Here is a 23,754-nt window from a genome sequence, read left to right as displayed (position 1 = left end):
CAAACAAAAAAGTTTTTACATATTATTTTAATAATTTTTAATTTATATAAAACTTAAAATAAATCAATTCAATCAAAATAGATCAATAAAACTTAAAAATTATAATGATGATAGTAATGACTGAACAATAAAAGGTTGCAAGGTTACAATTGTTTAAGGTAACAATTGTTTCCACTGTTGCTATTTCATTTCCTCGCCATCGAAGTGAAAAGCAGTGTAAAACTCGAGCAATAAATCCATTTCCCCCTCGACGTGTCTATCCACCCTCGCTGTACCGGCTCAGGTGGCTATATTAACGTTCTCGGGTAAAATGGCTCGTTTTATGCTCTTGTTATACAATCTTCTATTTTTGATTGCTACTAGATATAATCACAAATAAAAATCAAAGCCAGTTTTCGTTAAAGGGGTTCAAAAAGTTGTACAGATAACATCAATACCCAGTTAAAACTTAGCAGTTGTGCAACCTAGCACGTGTTTTCGTATCCCATCCTCGTCGCAATTTATTATAATAAAAGACAGTATTTAATTCAAATTTTAACGTGACATGCTTTAATATGCAAATTGATCACAATGACAAGTTAAAGCAAAAAGCGATAGGTATAATGTCATAGACATAACAAGCATGGGTATTTTTTTGTCACAACAGAGCTTTGTCCAGACAGTCCTGTTGTATGGTAACTACTACAGACTCATCATAGCCACACGTCTAGATTTGAATGATTTTAGGCTCAAAATTAAATGTCCCGCGAGGATGAGCGCGGGTGCGCTTTTGGGGGATTGCTGTATTTGGAGAAAAGGATAAGACTTCAAAAATTACTGGCTGTATTATAATTTACTATGTCCCGTTTTTGACAGAAAAATCCGGCATTTTTTACTCCTTCTTTTTTTAAATTCTAGCTAACTAACATGGTCGAATTTTTTCCAACTTCACCTAAAAACCTCTACCGTCTCTATGATCCCAAAGGAAGATCAGCATCGTTCGTAAGACTGGTAGTTTGCTGATTTAGGACCATTTCATCCATTACATACGCTTTTTTTTATTTTATTCTTATTTTTTCCCATGCACTAATGTTTTCTTTCTTACCAAAAATGCGCAAAAATAATCATACGCCCTTTCTTAGTCAAGTCAGTTACAAATGTTACGACCGTACGTTGTCTGCCCACACAAGTTTAACTCATACGAATGGCCATAATAATTCTAATAGCACAGATACCATCTTTGTCCCTTTTCATTACACAAGGAATGTTCATCAAATGGTATCGATCCCCTTTACGACTCCGATGGCCGACATTTTATTAACAAACTTTTTTTGTTATTGGCTTCTTCATGTTTTTGAGTTAGATTTGACTGGGCCCTTTACGGCTGCGTTAAAATATCAGATGTTATTTAATTATAAGTTTTAAAAGCTTTTATGCATACTTTCATTGTAAATGGTGTTTTGAAAGCGTAAGTTATTCAATTACCTATGCTCTTACTATAAATCTAGGGATCCTGCGTTTGAATACTGTTTGGGATAGAATCTTTTATAAGGTATATATTAATTTTGCTTACTTGGGACTAGTTCGAATGGTGTCAATCGTCCCCTGATATTATTGTTATAATATTTATTCATAATTATACCTAACGATAATGAAATGACGTTTCCTGCGTCGAAAAAAAAATATAAGTTTGCCCAGCGACTCGGGTCACTAGCATTTTGTTATTTTTTTATGATGTTTTATTTATTATTATTTTATAGCCAGAAGGCCGCGTATTGCTTATACCTTGTAATTATCTCTGTGTACCTGTTTTCCGTGTCGCTTACTATTTTTGTGTACAATAAAAAGTCATTGTATTGTATTGAATTCGATTTCTTCATAGGTAAAACTTGGTAAAGTTTACCAGTCAAAGGGCATGCATTTTTTTCCGCTGTAGGTATTACTTTCCGTCCGTTTTTGCAACACCAGTAACTAGATAGACTATTATTCATTCCGTAATCTCTCACATCTTAAAGCGCGTTACCAAATAAACGTGATTACTTGTGAATAGCAGCATTATTTCAAGACAAACGTATAATAAAGCTATTATTATAATGGTGTAGGTATATACCTGTGCCTACAGCCTGCCTACCGATGTTAACGCCCACTGCAAGTGTTCCGTCCCTCTCCGACGCTAGTAAATAAACGATCAGATGCATTTTATAGCGCTAGTATTTCTGAGGATTCTACGTTATGTAACGTGCGGTTATATCAGAAATATACTTGTTGCTCGAGTGAATATAAACTGTCTGTTGGTGAAAGAAATTTGATATGAGAATGTGCCACGATTGTGGAAGTATGAATGGGAAAGAAAACATATTGGCGAGATAGTTTTGGGTGACCCGAGACACAAAACTATTGTTTGTAAATTGAATTACATAGATACCATTCTTAAAATGACATCTCATGTAAAAACTTATTTTACAAATACTTAATACACATTTTACAATAGAACCTACGAGAAACCATACGATATAACGACCTAGTATAATTTGTGAAAATAGGTAATTTAGTAAACGTTTGAAAACGACGAAAAATGTGTGTATGATGTGTTAAACAAAGAGAATTGCTTTAATATTCAGGCCGGCTATAGACCGAACGATTCTATTCTGTTCCACCCAGAATAGAAAAGAAAATAAATGCAATCATAAAGCAAGAATGCAATAAAAAATGTCCAGCTCGTCATATATGGGCCAGTTTGGCAAGAATGTCCAAGTAAACAAAAAACCGATAGTATCGCCGATGAAAATACTACCGCCACTACTGCAGTAGTAGTACTGCTTACTAACTACATATTTCTGGTGTAGGTACAATAAACAGAGAGAGTATTGTATTGTATTGTAAAAAAAATCTAAATAGCTTATTAAAAAAAATGTTTTAGTATGGATTCAAACAAAAATCTAGTTTAATCAAAAAATAATCTAATGGTGGAACATAAAAATAAACCTTTGTAAATACCAAGAAAATATTTGTTTAAATTTATTCATTATAAAACTTTCTTAGGCTATCACGAGCTTTATTAAATGCACCGCAAAATACAGCCACATTTCAAAGCTCACTGCAAAAGTTTATATTAAACATTATGTTTGGTTTAAGCTATTCGTGTGTCGAAACCGCTTCATTTGAAAGCTTATTAAAATATGAAATGTTTATACGTGAAGCTTTATAACTTAAATATTGCTATACTAAACTATTACGACTTTTTTTGTACTGATTTGTGGTATGCAATAAAGAATATTTGTATTGTACTAAACCATATTATATTTACATAGATATATAGATTTTTTTAAGGGCAACATACGTTTAAATCTGACGTATTCTGTTGTGGTGCGTCAGAAAGCTATCGGTTTCATACATTTAATATGAGATATAGACACAAACATGCCATTGTGTTAGTCAAATATAAATCTCGTCATTATAATAATAATCTTTATTCTTTCAACAAAAAACACAACAAGACAAATGACTGTACTAGGAATTTGCACGTTTAGATGCAAAATCGCCTACGAATCAAACTTTAATATTTAATCACATGCAAAAATATAAAAAAGAAGACATTTCAGTGCTAAGATTTTTTATATAATTATAAATTAACGTTACCATAAAGACTACTAACATGTAGAGACATCTAGTATGTTTATTTTACACAATTAATAATTACTGATTTATGTATGAAACCACGCAACGGCACATTTTGTCTGACGTATAGTGTCGTGACACATCAGAACGGTTACATACAATTTCGTCTGTAATTTATTTTTTCATCATCATCATCATCATCTTAGTCTATATTCGTCTCACTCTTGGAGGTTTTGGGCACTGTCCAGGCCACTCGGTTGTGGAACTCCCTACCGATAGACTTGAGGCGCGCAAAGTCCTTGCCTATCTTTAAGTCTATGCTTAGAGAGCACTATCTGTCATCTTGCGTATGAATGTTATAGTTAGCTTATTTATATGTTGTTATAGTATCTATCTACCTATCTATCTGTTTAGATTTGTTGTGTATAAAGTGTATTGTATGTGTTAGTTTTATGTAGGTATTCTTGATACTGCTCTAATCTACTGTAAATTGCACCACCTGCTAAAATGTATTCCTTATTTCTGTCCATTGTAAAGGTTGCCTGGAAGAGATCGCTCTGAAGCGATAAGGCCGCCTATTGCTTACCTTAGAAAATCTCTATGTATATACTTGTGTTTTCTGTACTGTTTACTGTATTGGTGTGCAATAAAGAGTTATTGTATTGTATTGTATTGTACAGACCTCCTCTTAGAACGGGAGGGCTTATTTGAGGAGGATTTATTTTTTAAATGACACTAAAATTACTTGTCCAGCTCCATTAGCCTCACTCCGCAAAAGCTCTTTCTAGGAATCGCTCGAAATGACTCACTTTCTCTTGTAAATATGTAATTCAGGATAAAAGCGAAAGCTGGAGCTTTCGGTGTGAAGTAGTTTCCTGTTGAGCTTTATTTGATTTAAAAATAAGAAGCTTTTATGGAAGCTTAACTAGACAAGTGAAAGCAGTAGGCGTAAACGCTTTGCGTGAGAGCTTAACTTGTAAGACCCTTTTAGTAAATGCTTTATTTATAATAGTTATGATAAATTAGCTTTTTTGTAGGATTCCGTTCTTCAGAGGGGAAAAATAACCTTTCAGGTACTTTTGTTTTCCGTCACTTTCGCAATGTCCCTATCTGTCTTTCAATTATTTATTTTTTATTAAATGTCAAATAGGACAATGAGGAGTTTTGTAACCCCCGACGCAAAAAGAGGGGTGTTATAAGTTTGGCCGCTTTGTGTGTATGTGTGTCTGTCTGTGGCACCATAGCTCGTAAACGGGTAGACCGATTTGAATGCGGTTCTTTCATTTAAAATCAGGTTTTCTAGCAATGGTTTTAAGATATTTTTCATTAAAATGAGATATTGAACTTTGAAGTGACAAAATCGGGGGTTTTCTAACCTTTTGTTGGTTAGGTTATTTACCCTAAGAATTTTTACGTAGGCACGTTTTAAACAGTCACTTTTATTCATTATTTACCCAAAGCAACCATAAACTGAGTGCAATAAAATGCTGGGTTTATTTCCTTTTAAATATGGGTAATTTTTCTCATTTCCCAAGTCATAAAAGTGACCCTTTATTACCATTTACAACTAACACCGATAACGGCAAACAACTCGACTAATGTTCACGAAGTCAATATTATGACGTGCAATTTCCGTTCCGAGTGTAGCGAGGTTTTTAAATACGTTCATATGTTATTATTAAAACAAATATTTTATTTTCTTTGAGTATAATCGCTTTGCTAGCGAGAATCATTAAGACGCATCCGAATTGAAAAACGGGATTTTTCTAAACTTTCTTGAGAATTCCCGTAAATTACACTATACAACATTTTATATCTATACATTTATCGATAAAATTTTTGAGTTTGTATGCGCTTACGTCCCGATCCCGTCGAAATATCTGAAAAGAAGTGAAAGAGAAAAGTGAAGACTATAACAACAAGAAAACCCGAACAACTTAAAAAAATACCATTGTTTACGTATCTGAGCATGAGAAGAACCTTGCTTACTTTTGCTGACAAGGGGAAGCGGGGAGTCAAAATTCAAAAATTCTGCTTACGTAATACTTTAATGACCCCTTTCGACAATAGTTAATACGACTTTAATTGGAAACAGAAGGTCACGTATAAAGTCGCCGTGCGCAAAACAAACTAATCAGATGCAGACAGAATTATTTTGGAATATATTAACTGCGGTAAATTAACAGTTTCGGTTATTTCATGGGATCCAACGGCTTTCAACGCCGCCAATTTCGTCTCCGAGTTGACAATGCAAATGAAAATGATTAGGCTGAATAATTCATGTCCCATGCTATTGTGTGCTGTCATTTTGGTAATCAATTATTTTGCCATGTAAATATCAGTCTGGGCGGCTATTTTGATGTTTATTGGTTTGAGTTGTCACTAGGACTAGGTTATTTGGTGGCACGCTGAGGTCTATCCATAGAGTCGCTATTTGTTAGGGATGTTTTTAATTTTATTCCAATTATGATCCCTGTAATCATTTATTCGTGACAAAAAAGGTGAAAAAGTACGAAATACTAAAATAAATAATAATAAGTAATACAAAAAAACAATTACATATAAAAACACAAAATACCAAAAAAACCTAAACGAGAAAAAAAATAGTAATGAATAAAATAATAAAATAAAAACTACTCCAGACCCGTCCGCATCGTACTTGGCCCAAACGTACCCATCACCCCAGCGGCATTGCCTCGTTGTATGGCCAACGAGACCCGCTGCACCAAGTACGACCCGGAACGGGGGTCACCTCCTCTGTCCATCTCTGTGTATGATTGGTTATTTGGAGTTTTTATGTATTTTTTATTTCAACTCCAAGTTTGTTACTCTTACGGTCATCCCGTAAAACCATATCGAAAATACAAACTGAGACATGGATGCACAGAAAAACCAGAAAAAGAGACCAGCGCTGGGAATCGAACCCAGGTCCTCAGCATTCTGTGCTGCGTACCATGCCCCTACACTAACTGGACAGGAGTACAGACACTGGCGCTGCTCTCTTTTTCTGGTTTTTCTGTGTATCCATGTCTCAGTTTGTATTTTCGATATTGTCCCAATTAATTAAAATATTTTTAATTTTAGTTATGTCCATTTAATTTTCTTAAATTGCATGCAGACATAATTACATCGTGTTAGCATGGTTTGGCCTATGGCCTCTCAAGGAAAGGGTGGTGGGTGGATTCGAGCCCAGGCACGCACCTCTTGTCATGTCAAGTGCAAAATTCCATACAAAATTATCAATGAGCTTTACGGTCAAGGAAAACATTATGAGGAAACCTATGAAGTAATTTAGAAGTGTGTGTGAAGTTCTCAATCTGCACTTGGCCCGCTGAGGAAGAACGGCCCAAGCCTCTAATTCTGGGAGGAGGCCTGTGTCCTACAGTAGGACGTCCATAGGCCGTGACGAGATACATTATAATAACAGACTTTATCAATCTACACTTTGACTTTGAAAAAGTTTCTTAACCAGGTAGCTACCTTCATGGATTTTAGAACCTCGACGCCATGACTGAGGGCTGAATGCTCTAGCTATAATTACTACCACAATTGAGACTTATCATACTAACTTACGAGTAAAAATTACAAAAAAATGTTTCGACCACATTACAGTGGCCGTGGTCACGAGTACACTGCGAATGTGGTCGCAACGTTGAGGTAATTATTAATCGTTTATAGAGTAATAAGTCCCGATTGGGGTAATAATTGTGAGTGGAAATAACGAAAGTTTAAAACATTAGCTCTAGCTGTAGTTATCACCCATAAAATATTTAAATTGTATTGTTTGTTATACTAAACATATACTTTTTTCTTTCAGATGAACCGAGCAATACAGGTGAAGCCGGCGGACAGCGAAAATAGAGGAGGTAACTGCTATACTTAAATATATAATCATCATTATGATATAAATTTTATTTCATTAGAAAATTAAGATACTTAATTCTTATTTAATAACCCAGGATAATATATTGGACTAAGTAAATACTCATACCATTATATGACATCAAAAACGGCCCTCTAAAGATTTTATTCCATTCCATAATATTTAGTAAAAGGCCTCGTTCAAATGAAATTATTAAGGCACGAGGGTACATCCTAATAAATTAATTACATACCCTTACGAATACTTTGGCAACCGCCATATTTTCAAGGAACCCGAGGGTTTTTTGAATATTCGCAACGAAAGGGTTCGGATTCAGTGGCGTCGCGTTTTATTCGCTAACTTTAAATTTTCACGCACGATTTTCGTAAAAAGCTGAATTTATGGTTAAGAGATTTTTTTTAATATTTCATGTTTGTTATGAAGCGAAAGATTTTTTAATGATGTTAAATGCGTTTATTGATTGAATAAATCGATAACAGAAATATTTCGGATGGGTATGTCTTGAAAAATCATATTTGTAAATTCTTTAGACGTTGAATTATTTCAAAAATGAAATGGGCTCAGAGCTCGTTTTACCGTTTAGCAGCCGGTGTGTAAAGTCAGTGTCGTTTAAAGTATTACATACCGTTTTAAATGCTTAAGAGACGATTATTTTAAAATAATGATTGTACTCGTAATTAGCATTTTATAATATAATTGTTAAATTATAATTTCTAATGACAATAACCATAAAAACTTCACCTGCTCGAGCACGAAAAAAGGCTTTTTACATAATTATTTTTATTTTAAAATTTTTGGCTTATCTTACGAAATAAAAAAAATAAGCCATATCTAATACTTTTAACAAGCTCTTACTTACCTTCACTCGTATTTTTGTACAGTCATAAGTATACCTTTCCAAGACGTCAAATATCCACCTACCTAATGCTAACCAAAAGATCGTTGTGTACATCTATTTGACGCTTTGGCTGTATAAGATATTTTATACCCTTGGCTGTACGCTAGATTAGGAAATTTTTTACTTCCAGTTTTTCAATTGAGCTGAATTTTGATATACACGTAAATTGGATGACAACGCAAGTGTAACGAACAAGAATTACCATCAATAAAAATTAATTGAAAATGACGTAGACAACAACAATTACGCCTTGTTTACCGAATGCATACACGTTTGCTGAAATAGTCCAGACAGTTATTATTAACGGGTTATTCGCACGTCGTAGCAATTATTCGTTGCCTACGTTTGGGCAATCGAGTGTGAACCTCTTGTTTACAACCCCCGGCTTGTTTATTCCCCTTTAATAATTAATTCATCTGAGTTCTAGATTTTAATTAATAAGAATTAAACGTTGGAGCGAGAGTTCAGTGTTGTGAGGCACTTGTGAAGTTTATGCTTGCCGTTTTGACAGATGAAATGAGAATGTGAAACTTTTAGGAAATAATTTCCAAGTAGGTAAAGGTACTTACGTAACTACCTCTCCTTGAACATCCTTAAAAACCGCAAGAAATTAAAAAACGCTTCAAACATTTATGAAAACGTGCCATCTAAGAACATAAATAACTCCGGTTGTCCGAGACTCATTGTGAAGCAGCTTAAGGTTAAAAATGGAAACGAATTGAAAACGGAACGAACGTCGAATGGAATGGAAGCGCACGATTAAGAACCAGCCTCGTAAATTACGGCGTTTCATAAAGTTAATCATGCTTGAAATAAAAAAACGGGACGCTGGACTAAAATTTGAATAGGGCGGGATATTAGTGGAGTGAGAAGTGATGTTGGATTGTTAAAGCACAGTCGTTTGTTTTTAATTTATCATTATTTAAAAAAAACCTAACTTATTCAATCAGGTGTTACTTTGCAGAGGTCCATATCGATGAACTATAAACAATTACTACACTTCGCTGTCGCGTTTCGAGCTCAAACCAGAGTTCACCATCAGAGCGTCAGCGTATTTTGGTGGTGGTAATACTTGGGTTTGTGTGATGTGTGTGTGTGTGTTCTTACAGCGTGGAAGCGGAGGACCTGTATGCACACTTGATTGCAAAGAAGTAGCTATCGGAAGGTCGCGGGTGAGCAATCAATTTTAAAGACCGACTTTTTAATCTATTTAAAAAAACAGGATTACCATAAAACCTTGCACCCTTGAGAACAAATAACAATAGCCCAGGCATTACCAAAATGTAATCAATCGATTTCAATAATTCACAGTCGGAGGCCATCCTCAAATACTATCCCGGACCCCCCGGGAAATCATAGAAACTTAAACATGGCATAAGTTAGTGACGGGATCGACCGGTTATTTTAGTACCGGGTCCGATTGTTAGTTTACCTACGTCATTGGGTATAATATTGACACAATTTAGGCTCTCAACTATGCCAAGTTATGTAAAAAATCTGGCCAGCCTAAGAAATTGCCGAGGCGAAATAGGTATAACCATACGGGATCTTTTTTTTTATCAGAATTACGTAACATAGTTAGCCTCCGAACAAGAACCATAGCTGCAATTAAGTGCTGTAAATAAGACCTGGAGGTTTATGGGGAGGCCTATCTCCAACCAGTGGACGTCCTACAGCTAAGATGATGCTATTGCATTCACCATCTCTCTCTACACTCTTCCTGTCCCGTGTGACGGAAAAAAGTCGTAGAAACAATTTGTGATTCTGAATACGTTAGAAAATAAGGCCTCTGGTCAAAATAGAAAATTTGTCACGATTTAAGTGGCTGAAACTGCCTGACCAAAAAAAAACATATGATGGGTGTACCTATCAATCTGGCCTATGACACTCCGGCGGAGTAGATTTATAACGCAACTTTAAGATGGTTAAGGGCGTACCTACAAGATCTTTTACTCGATGACGTAGCTTAACTTGCATTCAGATCCCATACTATTTGTATAGGTTGAAATGTTTGAATATCGATTGTCTCTGAAATATTGCGTCGCGTGACTGTACGACATATTCATGGGTATGTAATTAAAATAAGTGTTTTGGGTAATAGGTATGTTAGTGTCGTAACAAGGCAATGTTTCGCCCCTAATGTGATGGATAACGAATTTGTGTCCGTGGCTAAGTTTAAAAGAGTTCTCATGTTGAATTTTAAATGAACTAACAATACAAACAGCACCCAAATCTAACCTTTTTGCAATCGATGGGTTGAAGTCTGTCACACATCCACATGTCTGAGCTTCACTGAGGCGATCTAAGATTATATTTGACACAATCATATATAATCATACATATAGTCATATATAATCTAAGGAAGCGAGATTCCATGGATGGAGCGGAAATTAAATTTAGGTAATTACCTATCCTATTTTACGACAAAAATGATGTCAAAAGATCTAGTTAGCTGATCTGTGCTCAAACAATAAGGAGGTTACTTATGATTCCGAAAACTCACGAAACTCGTGACCCTTTGGACAACTGAAGAATAATTTGCTAACATTTAAACCTTGCTCGTTTTTCGCCTTCACTTATTTTTCTTGAACGAACGTTTTTAGACTTCCTCCCTGCTACTCGGACATAAATTTCTTCCTTAGCGTTGTTATAGTAACAGTAATTTCCGGTTAACTTCCTGTTTTTTTACCAATGTACTCTAGTCGACGTGTTTCGGATTTATTAGGTATCTTTGATTAAAAATGTTTTATTTTTAAACAATATTCCCGGCCGCAATTTAAAAAGTATACTTACTGGTTGTCCCTGAAATCAGCACCGAAATTAATAGGGCTCATAGAGCATTTAATTAAAAAGCTTTTAAATTACTCAATTATAATCTAATTAGTAATGAACAATTAATAAAATTACTGTGCCAGTGTCCTAAAGAAAATTAATGAGTCTGTCAGTTAGATTATTACAAAATGTTCTACACATAATAAATGTACTATCGTTTCATGTTCGAATGAAAAAAAAATACTTGTCTAACATTTTTTGTTAAAATGCCCGACGGATTTATTTACGAAGCAAGCCTGTAGACGATAAACTGTAGAAAGTATTTTCAAAAACCACCGTTGGTTGCAACGCGCAAGAAAGTCGTCAACGTAGCTTTAAGTATCTTTTCTAAGCGCATGCATCTATAATAGCGTACTCCCGACCCAAGATATCATCCAATTACAGTCAGTGGAAAGAATCCACGCGACCCAATCAAGTGGCACGCACACGTCAAATCATCGACATCGACACATCTATTATTCATGCACCATCGATAACCCGTCGTTACTAGCACATTAATAAGTCACAGCACTGCGGCATTTGATGAGCCGTTTACTTCTATCTTGTATTAAATCAGAAATATGCGTATTGTTATGGGTCTCGCTGTCAAGTCAATTTCTGAACTCTCACATTGGTATAAGGAATGTTTTGGGTTGTTGGTGTTATTTAGGGAATATTGAGTGTGCGTGAAGTTCATGTCTTCGTTGGATTTACATTGACGACTTTGTGTGAAAGTGACAAGTTGCTTTATTATTATCAGCGGTGATTTGAATATGGTGGATTGTGCTTGATATTTTTAATTACTTAATATTCGGGTTAAGGTGCGCTTTCATTGAAACGAAGCTGAAGTAACTTTACCTATTATTATTATTACGTTGCAAAGAAAACGAAAAAAATTAAATTATAAGCTAGTATGATTGACTGCCACCTTTCCGCGTCGCCTTAATTTGTAGTTAATACCTAATAATTTCACAAAAAAGAAAACATTTTACACGTGCATTATGTCACTAGTGTAGGAAATCGTCATTTTAATTTGTAATGTTTTAAAACTATCGCAATATTTAGTCTACTCTTAACCACGGAAGCTCTAATGTGGTCGAAGCGTTGAGACAAGGTTACCAATTTGTCATCGTGATTTTGTGTGTGTAGAAATATTAACCTTTCTAATAATAATATGTTCTAAGTAGTCTTTCAGCTTTATTAAACTATTCTGACGTTTCGATTTTATCGACAATATTAATTTTCCTAACACCTCTATGTTTACACACCACAAAGTGTCAACGGTCATTTGATTACCATCTTTATTAGCTCAGTAAAAGGGCAGCTTGAGATGTTTTAAGGTAAAAAAGTACTTATCAGATTGTTGTGAAATAAAACTTTATATTCCGCAACGTATTTATGAAAATGGTTTTAAAATGCGATGAGCAGGCACCACAGAAATATGCTTTCCAATTTTATGAGACTTTTCACTAATTGGTTTTAGTTAATTATAATACAAAACGGGTCAAAACTTGGTTATTAACTATAGTAAAGCATTTCACAAAAATTAGCACTAAACTGCAGTTTCGGGTTAAATTTAAATGGACTTTAATTCAACATCATCATCATCGTCATCATACCAGCCTATATACGTTCCTCTACTAGACACAGGACTTTAGTATGTATTTATGTATCTAGATATGTAAACTCTTTACAATACCAAAGAAAAAACAAATGTCAATTGTATTAATGTAAACTCTTTATGTAAAATAGCCGTGGTGGCCTAGTGGTTTGACTTATCGCCTCTCAAGCAGAGGGTCGTGGGTTCAAACCCCGGCTCGCACCTCTGAGTTTTTCGAAATTCATGTGCGGAATTACATTTGAAATTTACCACGAGCTTTGCGGTGAAGGAAAACAACGAGAGGAAAACTGTATAAACCTGCGCAGCAATTCAATGGTGCGTGTGAAGTTCCCGATCCGCACTGGGCCAGCGTTGGAACTATGGCCCAAGCCCTCTTGTTCCGCGAGGAGGCTGTGCCCAGCAGTGGGACGTATATAGGCTGGGATGGAAACTCTTTATAATACAAAAAAAAATATTGTAAATGAATTATTTTACAGCGAATGGCTGAATGTAAGCGTAGATCTATGGTTGGAAGCACACACCTCTATGGTCTGTAAATAATGGTGCGGAATAAGGATGGTGTGGAACTAACGAACATTTTAATTTAGTACCTAATTACAAATCCCAATAAAAGGCATTTTTAAATAGTCAATAAACATTAGTATCAGCTGCATCATGGTGCGCTATGTTTGAATTCTTTTGTCAGTTCCAGAATTTCATTTTAATGCAGAATTTGTGCGGATGTTTTTGGAATGGTTGGAACGACTTGTTGCACTAATTGGAGCGTTGGAATGTATTTAAATTATAACTAAAAATGCAACAAAAGTGCGGGATATTTAAAATAATCAGTATACGTAGATGTACGTTACGTCATATTATTTTATACCTTTTTAAAAGCATTATACTCGATTATTTTTAATTGGTGGTCAGGATTCAAATTATTTTTACTTAACGTTCTTGTAATGTTTTTCACGATATGTAATAGCGATGTTTATAATAGAAATGTTTAAATTATCGATGTAGGAAATGTATGGCGTCAAAGTAGATAGTAACTAAATAAAAAAAAACTAATAAAATTATAGAGATAATAAAGATGTTCTGATAAACGGACGCTGTTATGCAATAGTGTATAAACCCTGATTAATTATATAATACAATGTCAACCCTTAGAAAAGAATTTTAGCAGTTGACATTGTATTGCAAAATGACAGTGAGTTGACTGAGTATTGCAAAACAGCGTCTTAACGTACTCAATCATCTACTGAAATCATTACGAATTAAAATTTAAAAAAACTTATAATTACTTTGTTCAACTTATCTTCTGTTTCAGTATATTCATGTTATTTTACAGGACAGAATTATAATATATATGATGCCGTCTGTATTGAACTGTAGGTACATCAAAGTTCAACTTCTCGAAAAACGCCGGACCGATTTTGATAAAACATGTCTAAGAACTTGCCCTAAAATAAAAAAAACCGCATTCAAATCGGTTCACCCGTTTAAGAGCTACGGACAGACAGACACACATCAAACTTATAACAACCCTTTTTTACGTCGGGGGTTAAAAATAAAAAGGTTCAGCACCATGTATATCTTTAACGTAAAATAACATAAACAGAGAAAGCGATGAAACGGTTCCTAATTCACACTATTTGAGCAAATCCAAATATGTAATATCAACAAGACGCGGGAAAATTAATTTCACATTACTTGGACGCACGGAGCTATAACAAAACGGTAGAGAGAGATGCACGAACGAATTAAAACGAGTCGTTTGAGGTGCGAAAGGGATAGCTCGGATTGAATTCGTGCGGTTCTGCTTCGAATTTTGGTGTATTTCGGTTGTAATTTGCACTTCAGATGTCCATTCTGGGCGTGTTTTAGAATTTGAATTTAGAATTAAACGGGTAATATTTGTTTCATACTTACTACCAGGGCGCAGTGACCCAAAGTGGGTCTTGGCCTCTAACACCAGATTACGCCACGCTTTGCAGTCTAGAGCCAGCTCTTGCCAGCCTTCGACCCCGAGGTCCTAAAGGCCTTTCAGGACCTCGCCCCTCCAGCGGTACCAGGAACGACCAACCGGCCTACGTCTACTCGGTTGTCCCAAGTACGCTCTCTTCATGGCTCGATCCTCTCCCATCCTTTCTACGTGCCCGAACCACCGGAGTCTGGACGCCTTGGTCTCCCCTATAACATTGGGCTCAGACACCAGGTCCTCAATTTCCCCATTCTTTCTTATCCTCCAGCTACCGTCCTCTCTCTGAGTCGGCCCCTTTCTTTTGTTCTTTGAGCGTTAATATTTGTTTCATGAACTAGAATATTATGAAAACGAAAAAAGATAATAAATTATTATACTTCTAATATTGTAGTGTAATATTTTTTGCGTAAGTGTGTCCTCCTTCACACTTAAACAATTGAATTAAATTAATTCATATGCTACTTTTTATCCCCATATTCACATTGTCTTAGAACGTCTTAAGTACCCTCTATCAACAAGTCATAGAGTCTCCGAGCGTGAACGAGCATCCGTAACACTATCGTTTTGTATATTTTAAAGTTTCCATGTTTTAAAAAAAAATCGCAAACAATTTTTCCCGATTCTAATTTAAAATATAAAATGACTGGTATGTTTTTGGCGTAGCCTAGAATACCGCGTTATTGCCCAGCCGTAGGTAATCAGTACCGGGTGCACGTCGCGACCATCGCGGCCCTGCTAAACTGCAGTTTAAATTCACTGCCATCTTAATGATAATGGGCCAGAACGACTAAACGAGAGTTGTGTGATTTCTTGGTATTTCCATTGATGATACATCTCTCCAGCTCTCTCTCTCTCTCTATCTGGTCTTTTTTATCTGTGCAACCTATACTTTCATGCGGAAAACTCCTCCACTTCCTCAAAAATCAACATGTGACCCACAACAGATCATAAATATATTTTTTGACTTAGTGCAGTGCGAGTAAACTAAAAAGGTGGGTGACGTGATGGAAAACAATTACCGCTGCCCATGGACTCCCATAACATAAAGTTGCAGTACAGTTGCTTAAAGTACATTTAAAAAAGTATATGTAAAGGAGACTCCTTAGACAGATTTCATCTTATAACTAATAGCTAAACTATTTCTTTGTCCGAGAAAGCCGCCGAATTATATCAAACATAGCGTTACGCTAAATATTAGTAGTTAATACCAATACTGATGTATCTTTCGAGCCGCACCCAAAATAAACAAATTATTCAAAGAAAAACAAAATGTTATATTTACACTCGCATCATTATATCCAATCAGTCAATTAAAACGTTACTTTGATGTTCTGAAACACATGATAAAATAATAATGTTAAAAAGGGTTCCCAATCAAACGTTTCTAAATACGAGAACGTTTGAAGTTTGGAAAAAATTAAATGCTCCCGTTTGGAAATTTCATTTGATACCTTCTCAATTTGTAAATTAATTACTGCAAGTAAACATAACTTGATTTAACATGGTTTTACTAGAATATTTTATTACGTTTGAAATGTATGCAATGTTGTGAGTTTGTTTAGGTCAAAATGTATGCTATAAGACGAAATCCACATTATGCAGGTGGTAGGACCTTGTGCAGGGTCCGCCCGGATTGCTACCACCGTCTTGCTCGCTAACCCTGCCGTGAAGCAGCAGTGCTTGCACTGTTGTGTTTCGGCGTGGAGAGTAAGACAGCCGGTGAAATTAGTGGCACTTCAGGTATCCCATCTTAGGCCTCTAGGTTGGCAACGCATCTGCAATACCCCTGGTGTTGCAGATGTTTATGGGCGGTGGTGATCTGCTACCATCAGGAGACTCACTTGTTCGTTTGCCATCCAGTCGAATTAAAAAAAAAATTGTAAAGTGGACAGTCAAAATTCTTATCCTTACTAACATTATATTAGTCGTGGTAGCCTAGTGGTTTGATTACCTCGCAAGAAAGGTCGTGGGTTCCAGCTCGGGCTCGTACGTCTGAGTTTTTCATAATGTATGTGGACAATTTTGAAATTTCATCATTATCATCCCAGCCTATATACGTCCCACTGCTGGGCACAGGGCTCCTCTCAGAATGAGAGGGTTCGGGCCGTAAGTTTCCACGCGGGCCAAATGTGGATCGGAAACTTCACACACACCATTGAATTGCTTCGCAGGTTTGTGCAGGTTTCCTCACGATGGTTTCCTTCACCGTAAAGCTCGTGGTAAATTTTAAAATTTATCAAGAGCCTTACTGTATAGGAATACATCGTAAGGACTGTACCCACCTGCGAAGAAATTGAATGGTGAACTAAAACAATAATTTGGCTCACCCGCGACCTTAAGTTACCTTAAGTTGTTGTTTTACTTTATTGACATGGACCTTTGCAAAGTAACGCCTGATTCAATAAACTTAATGGCGTATGTGTGAAGTTCCCGATCCGCACTGGGCAAGCGTGGGAAAAACAACCTAGGGCCGGTTTCAGACTAACGTTTTTTCTGCGCGTACACGGTAGTTTTTGGAATACGCGCAAACGCGCGCAAGGTAAAACGTGCGTGTCCACATGTATTCCTGCTTGTTCAACATTCGAAGAAAACAAAACTGCCCCTGTATACACGTGATTCTAAAAACAAGCTTTACGCGCAAATAAAACGCCTGTCTGAAACTGCCCTAAGTCTCGTTTATTTGTATGTAATGCAAAGTACTTATACTTTTAATAAGTTGCCATACAATTTAATAATTTATTTATTTTATTTTTAACTTTTATATTAAATTCATTTTTAAATAAGGTCTATAACGTTTTAAACTTTCGTGATTCTCATTCATAGTCAAAATACCATATACGGGACTTATCACGCTATTTTTACACAAGTAATATTTACCTCGACGTTTCGGCAACGTTACAGTTGCCGTGGTCACGAGTAGACTGAAGTGTGGGGTGTCAAGTCTGCCTAGCAGCGCGAGTTCTTCGAACTACCCGCACTTGATCACTAATAGTACCGGCACTCGTATCACGAACTACACGTGCAGACTTGACACCCCACACTTCAGTCTACTCGTGACCACGGCAACTGTAACGTTGCCGAAACGTCGAGGTAAATATTACTTGTGTAAAAATAGCGTGATAACTCCCGTATATGGTATTTTAAATAAGGTCCTCACTGAAAATCAGCGCCACGGCTTGCCGTGGCATTACGCTGAGTGGGGGCCTATTTAGTGTCATGTATGTCTTTATCTGTTCTATGTTTATTTTATGTCGTTAAATAAATGTATTTTCTTTCTTTCTATTTTCTAATAAACTTGTTCTATCAATATGATGTAACTTAAATATACGTATATCTTCATAATTAACTAAGCGTAGCAACTCTGTCGAAACAATAACAGTGTTACTAAATTGTTAGTCTGGCGGCGTAGCATTCTACGGCGTAGCACAATACGTAGCTCGTAGCATAGTTTCGTAGCGCGCTACGCAGACTTCAAAGAGACTACGTGAACTTCAGGATTTTGGTGAACGTTCAATGAGGGCTATCGCGTATGGATTCGCCGCTACAGGCGCTAGTGTAGCGTGAGGTCTCCAAAATGTCAAATCTCATAGTTTTTGGGTGAGCTACGCGGGTTTATAAGGTTACCTTTAATAAACAATTATTTTTTTTTTTTTTTTATTTATAATTAGAATAATTTTGTGAACATTTTGCATTACCTGAAATTAATTATATGCGATAAGGGGCAATAAATGTCTGCGTTTTGAGACAGTGTTGTCTTTCGATAGCTTTTGTCCTCCCTTTTTTCCGAACAAAACGGGACTACGCAACACTGTGGTTGCTCGATATTTTTATGGTACGGTTTTAAGATGTATTAAATATGATGTTAATCTAAACTTTGTTTTCACGCCCGTAATAACAGACTTTGAAAGCGACACTTAAAAACCCTACGCAACAGCGGCGCCATCTAGTAAGACAAAAAACGATAGCCCTCATTGAATATAGTGCGTTTTAGTTTAGAAATATTCATCGTGTGATGATGACGTATATCATCATCACCATCATCATCATCTTATCAGCCGTAGGACGTCCAATTGACTGTTGAACATGGGCCTCCTTTTTGACGTATAAAGAGCTGGACAATGTTATTTTTGTACTACAATTTAACCAATTTTAAAGCTACTGATTACTTAAATGATACGATTGGAATAACATTAAAATTCGAAAATAAAAAAATATAGGTATAATTCTTATTCTTAGTGTTTTATAATAACTATATATTTAAGTAATTTTTGATGTACCTATAGTATATAGGTATATTGTATTAAGACAAAGTCTTCTTGTGATTCCATTTCCATACAAAACTTAGTTTAGTCTTTTTTCGAATTTTTATGTTTTTGCACTTGTATCGTATTGTTATATTGATATATTGTTAAATCCTTAAGCCGTATCCGTCCGTAGTATCGTATAAAGCCTTAATCTGAGTTAAATAGCACAGGATTTTTAAACACCCTTTATTTGCCATAAATCGGCTAGAATAGGTTTAGTTTAAGTGTTTAGCGAATTTAACTTAATTTGACCTATTGAATATTCCCTTAAAGTTAACCGAAATCAAAAATGACACGTTGTATAAGTACAATCGAAAGCACACGTCATTAATGCATAGCGCACGGGTACAGTCGCAGTGTGCGGCGTAACGAGTGCGGCCATCGACGGCTGATAGCGTCCGCTGTATTATCTGCGAGCTCTCCCCTCGACGTTGACAAATCGACGCGCGCGGTCCAAGGCACAGGCGAGCGCGATGTTTAAAGTAATCAAGCATACATCATTATAAGTTTACTAGCTTTTTCCCGCGGCTTCGCCCGCGTGGAATTAGATTATCGCGAGCTGTTCCCTCGGGAACTCTGCATTTTTCCGGGATAAAAAGTTGCCTATGTCACTCTCTGGCCCATAAACTATCTCTATACCAAAAATCACGTCGATCCGTCGTTCCGTTTCGACGTGAAAGATGGACAAACATACACACAAACACACACACTTTCGCATTTATTAAGTATATTAGTATATGGATAGCACACTGTTTTAGTCCGGGAGAGGATTGAGCCGTGAAGAGAGCGTACTTGAGAGAGGTTGGTCGTCCCAGGTATCGCTGGAGGGACGAGGTCCTGAAAGACCTTTCGGATTTAGTGGTCGAAGGCTGGCAAGAGCTGGCTCAAGATCGTATAGCATGGTGTGATCGGGTGTTGGCGGCAAAGATCCAGACTTTGGGTCACTGCCCCCTGATAATAGTAGTAGCTATAGATTGCTTCCCATCAGGTGACCTGCATGCTCGTTTTCCCCTTCTTATATAAAAAACCGCATCGTTTTAATGTGCTAATGCAGTGCAACCTTGGCTTGCCAACCAAAAAAAAAAGGAAATATATACTGAGCGGCAAAAATCTGACCCTCAAATGTATGCAAAAACAGGTAATTTTCGTATGTAGAGTGGGCCAAATTTTGTGCCGCTCTTTATATTTTGGTTCCATCAGTACTATTGTCTTACAGTAATAAACTTGAAACTAAGAGTAAAACTGAATTACGTGGTGAAACGAAAGGCCACCAAAATGGCCTCCACTCAACATGTGTTGCTGCATGTTGCGTTCAGCAATGCTGGTTTTCTGTGGAGCCCAACGTTAAAACTACGTACCGGACTTCCCTTTCATGGAGTACTTCCACCGTAACGTTGTAACGTAACGTATGTAACGTAACGTAACGTGTAATCTGTAACGTTGATCGCTGCAAGTTGAACTGAGTTTTTACGGAGTCTACTCCGCTATTTCTATTTCTATTAAAATTACCCTGAATTAGCTGCTAACCCAGGGTTATTTTTACTTAGACTTGTGCAATCGGCTCTAAACAGATTCTAACCTACATTTTGTTCATGCCTTCAAAAAATCTCAATACAGATTTTAAATATAAGCAGCAGAAATAAAACCGTTTAAAACACAAACCAATCCAAAGCAGAAAGTTTTATTTTTACAACAGTTTAAATATACGTCACAGTAACATTTCCCTTATCTTGTATCAAAAACCTTGACCAACTGTTTACGCGTTTCCAGGCGATAATATCGCCTGTGACTTGTACCCGATCGGTTATTACGGACATGCAATTTTGTGATTAACACTCCTTTTGGTTTTCAACAAGCCAAAGTTATTTTGTTTAGTGTTACACGCCATAAAACTAAGTGTAAAGTGTCGTTTTATACGTAGTTAATATTTGACACCTTTGAGTTAATTTTGATTCTGACTAAATTAAAATAACATCATTGATAAAAAAGCGTATTTAGAGTCATTACCATGGTCTAACATCACTGGTTTTGCCATCAAAAACTTTATCGTGTCTTAAACTAACCTAATAATCATTACAGTTTTCTATAAACTGGCACTAAGTTAAGATTGGTTTTTGGAGTCTTTTTGTATTTTTTATTTCAACTCCAAAAATTGTGTTACTTTTTACGGTCATCCCGTAAAATCCATATTGAAAATACAAACTGAAACATAGATGCACAGAAAAACCAGAAAAAGAGACCAGCGCTGGGAATCAAACCCAGGTCCTCAGCATTCCGTGCTGCGTGCTATACCCCTACACCACCACTGGACAGGAGTGCAAAGACAAATTTCTCCTATGCACCACGTATCTCAGCTTGTTGGTTTCCTATTTATTCACTTAAGCAGCGACACTAGCGACATCTATGTTTTAGCCCTTATCGTGAAACTTTCAACACTCCATCGGAACTAAGTTATCCACATTGTATAACAGTGCAACCACTGATCTTAATGAACGTGGCAAAAAACTGAACTATTTTGGAAAATTTCCGTCAAACAAAATAAAATAGAAGAAAGAATGCAGACGGCTGGATTTAATGGTAAAGGCGGTCGTAGTGTCACAATATTATTATTTCAAACTGTTTTTTTTTTTACAAAAACTTATGATAATTTAACTATCATTGTTTTATATTTAATACTTTTGCTCTTGACGCAAAAAATAAATAAAACTGCTTTGAACCAGCGCAAGAGGATACACAATTTTCACTAAAAAACCGTGATACTTATTAGCTACTCTCGATACCACCGTATAAAAAAAAACGTGTGTTTTTCCAAACAACCGCATATCACGTTTAAAACTTCCAAATGCACAAGACCATTACGGCTGCACTTTATAAACACAAATAAATCCACGACGAATGCCGAAGGTAACATATCTAATGCCAAACTTCCGCATCTTCAACTATAAATTCGCGAGACGAAAATTTTTCCTACCAAAGAAACTTTGGCCCGTAAATATTTTAAAGTAACATCCGAAGGAAAAGTGACACCGTGTGTTGACGGCGGCAAGTTCCGAGGTAGCCATTGGTGGAAAATAACCCCGTTGGCCGGCCGAACTTGAAGCATCCGAGTTCGGTTTAGTGTTGGCACTCGGTACCACTATCGATATTTTTAATCGCTTTTAGGCATTGATCTGTAATAATATAGAAGAAGAAGATAAATTTATCTGGCCAAACCTCGACACTAAATATACAACAATAAAAGAAATTAAACATTGTTCCGACTTCTGGATGGAGGGTGTGGTGTTCCGTCGTTTTAGTGTAGCGACGAAGACGTCGTTCAAAAATTCCTAATTTATTTTTTGTGTATGTTATTCTTGAGTTTTTATGCCTTTTTGTATTTTTTGTGTATAATTTGAATTTTACAGTGCGTTGGTTTTTTAACTGTAATGCTGTAATTTTGTATTGATAAATAAATAAATAATAGTATACCAGCCATTTAAAAAACAAAGACTAAGAACTCACTGCATTCTTTTGTGTCGGTAAATAAATACTATTTGTATCATATTAAGTTGTATTGATACGCTGTTGATGATCTGTCAGTAGACTAGACAGCGCTTAAAAGTTATTGAAATATGACAATAAAATTGTACCTTTGTTAATGTATGCGTCATCATTAGACAGAAAAAGTAAGGATTAGTTATAGATGAGAAATAAATGTTAATATTAACACAAAATGTAAATACAGCATCATGCATATTTGCTGAAGCATTGTCACTTGTAATGGTTACATTTGTAGTTTCAAAACTGTAAATAGATAATGGATGTCTTGTTTCTGTAGGCAAGAAAACTCGTAGCAACAACGGGCAAAGGTAACTTGTACCGGCTCTTGCCGTTATATTGAACGAATCAATTTTATAATCATCGACATCCTCAAGTTAGTCGATATAAACAATCGATAGTTCCACATCTCTACTTTGGATAGGTGACTTCGCGAATGTGTTGTTTGTTTTCCGCTGATGTACTTTTCGAGTTCCTTTGGGATTGAGTCAGCGGCTTGAGTATCGTTCTGAGTATTGATAGTTGGTGCTGTTTTGGTAAGTACCCACTACATTAGTAGTGGACAGTGTCTCAAAACTGTTTGGACCGGGTTAATACCGATACAGTAACCTGTGTTAATATCTACCGTAGTGGAGCGTGAAAAAATATCTGTCATTTTCTAACAGCCCTAGAAATAGAGTCATATCAGGTATTTATGCGCGCCTTTTTGTGTCAGATATTGGTTCTGGTGGTGACTGTATATTTATACTCGTTTCGTATATGCTTGAGCTTTGAACTCTGGCTTTGCAAATCATTTCACGCAAAGACATATATTTTGCGAGCAATAGGACTCAGCACACCGTTTATCACCATCGCTATTACCATCTTATTTGCTAATCTTGCTTCGAGGCCTTACTTGCAACACTGTGTTTCTTAGAAAGAAAGAAAAGAAAGAAAGAAAGAAAATACATTTATTTAACGCCATAAAACAAACATAGGAACAAAGACATACATGACGCTAAATAGGTCCCCACTCAGCATAATGCCACGGCAAGCCGTGACGCTGATTTTCAGTGAAGACCTTATCTAAAAATTAACTTAAAAAAAAAAAAAATTGTACAAAGATCAAAGTATCCCAGGAAGTTACTGGCACATGGAGTA

General features: G+C 36.2%; 1 protein-coding gene across 14 annotated transcripts in view; it reads left to right on the top strand.

Moving 5' to 3' along the window:
* Positions 1-23,754, top strand: part of bru3 (CUGBP Elav-like family member bruno 3) — a 1,256,451-nt gene that overhangs the window by 961,623 nt on the left and 271,074 nt on the right. For all 14 annotated transcript variants that reach the window (XM_074093042.1, XM_074093039.1, XM_074093049.1 and 11 more), the window contains one exon: positions 7,415-7,463. In XM_074093042.1, the coding sequence (XP_073949143.1) occupies positions 7,415-7,463 (49 nt within the window). The remainder of the gene's footprint in view (positions 1-7,414; positions 7,464-23,754) is intronic.

This window comes from Choristoneura fumiferana, chromosome 10 (genome assembly GCF_025370935.1).
Source record: "Choristoneura fumiferana chromosome 10, NRCan_CFum_1, whole genome shotgun sequence".
Taxonomy (NCBI): Eukaryota; Metazoa; Arthropoda; class Insecta; order Lepidoptera; family Tortricidae; genus Choristoneura; species Choristoneura fumiferana.
Note: the sequence above shows the minus strand (reverse complement) of the source record. Positions and strands in the feature narration are given on the sequence as shown.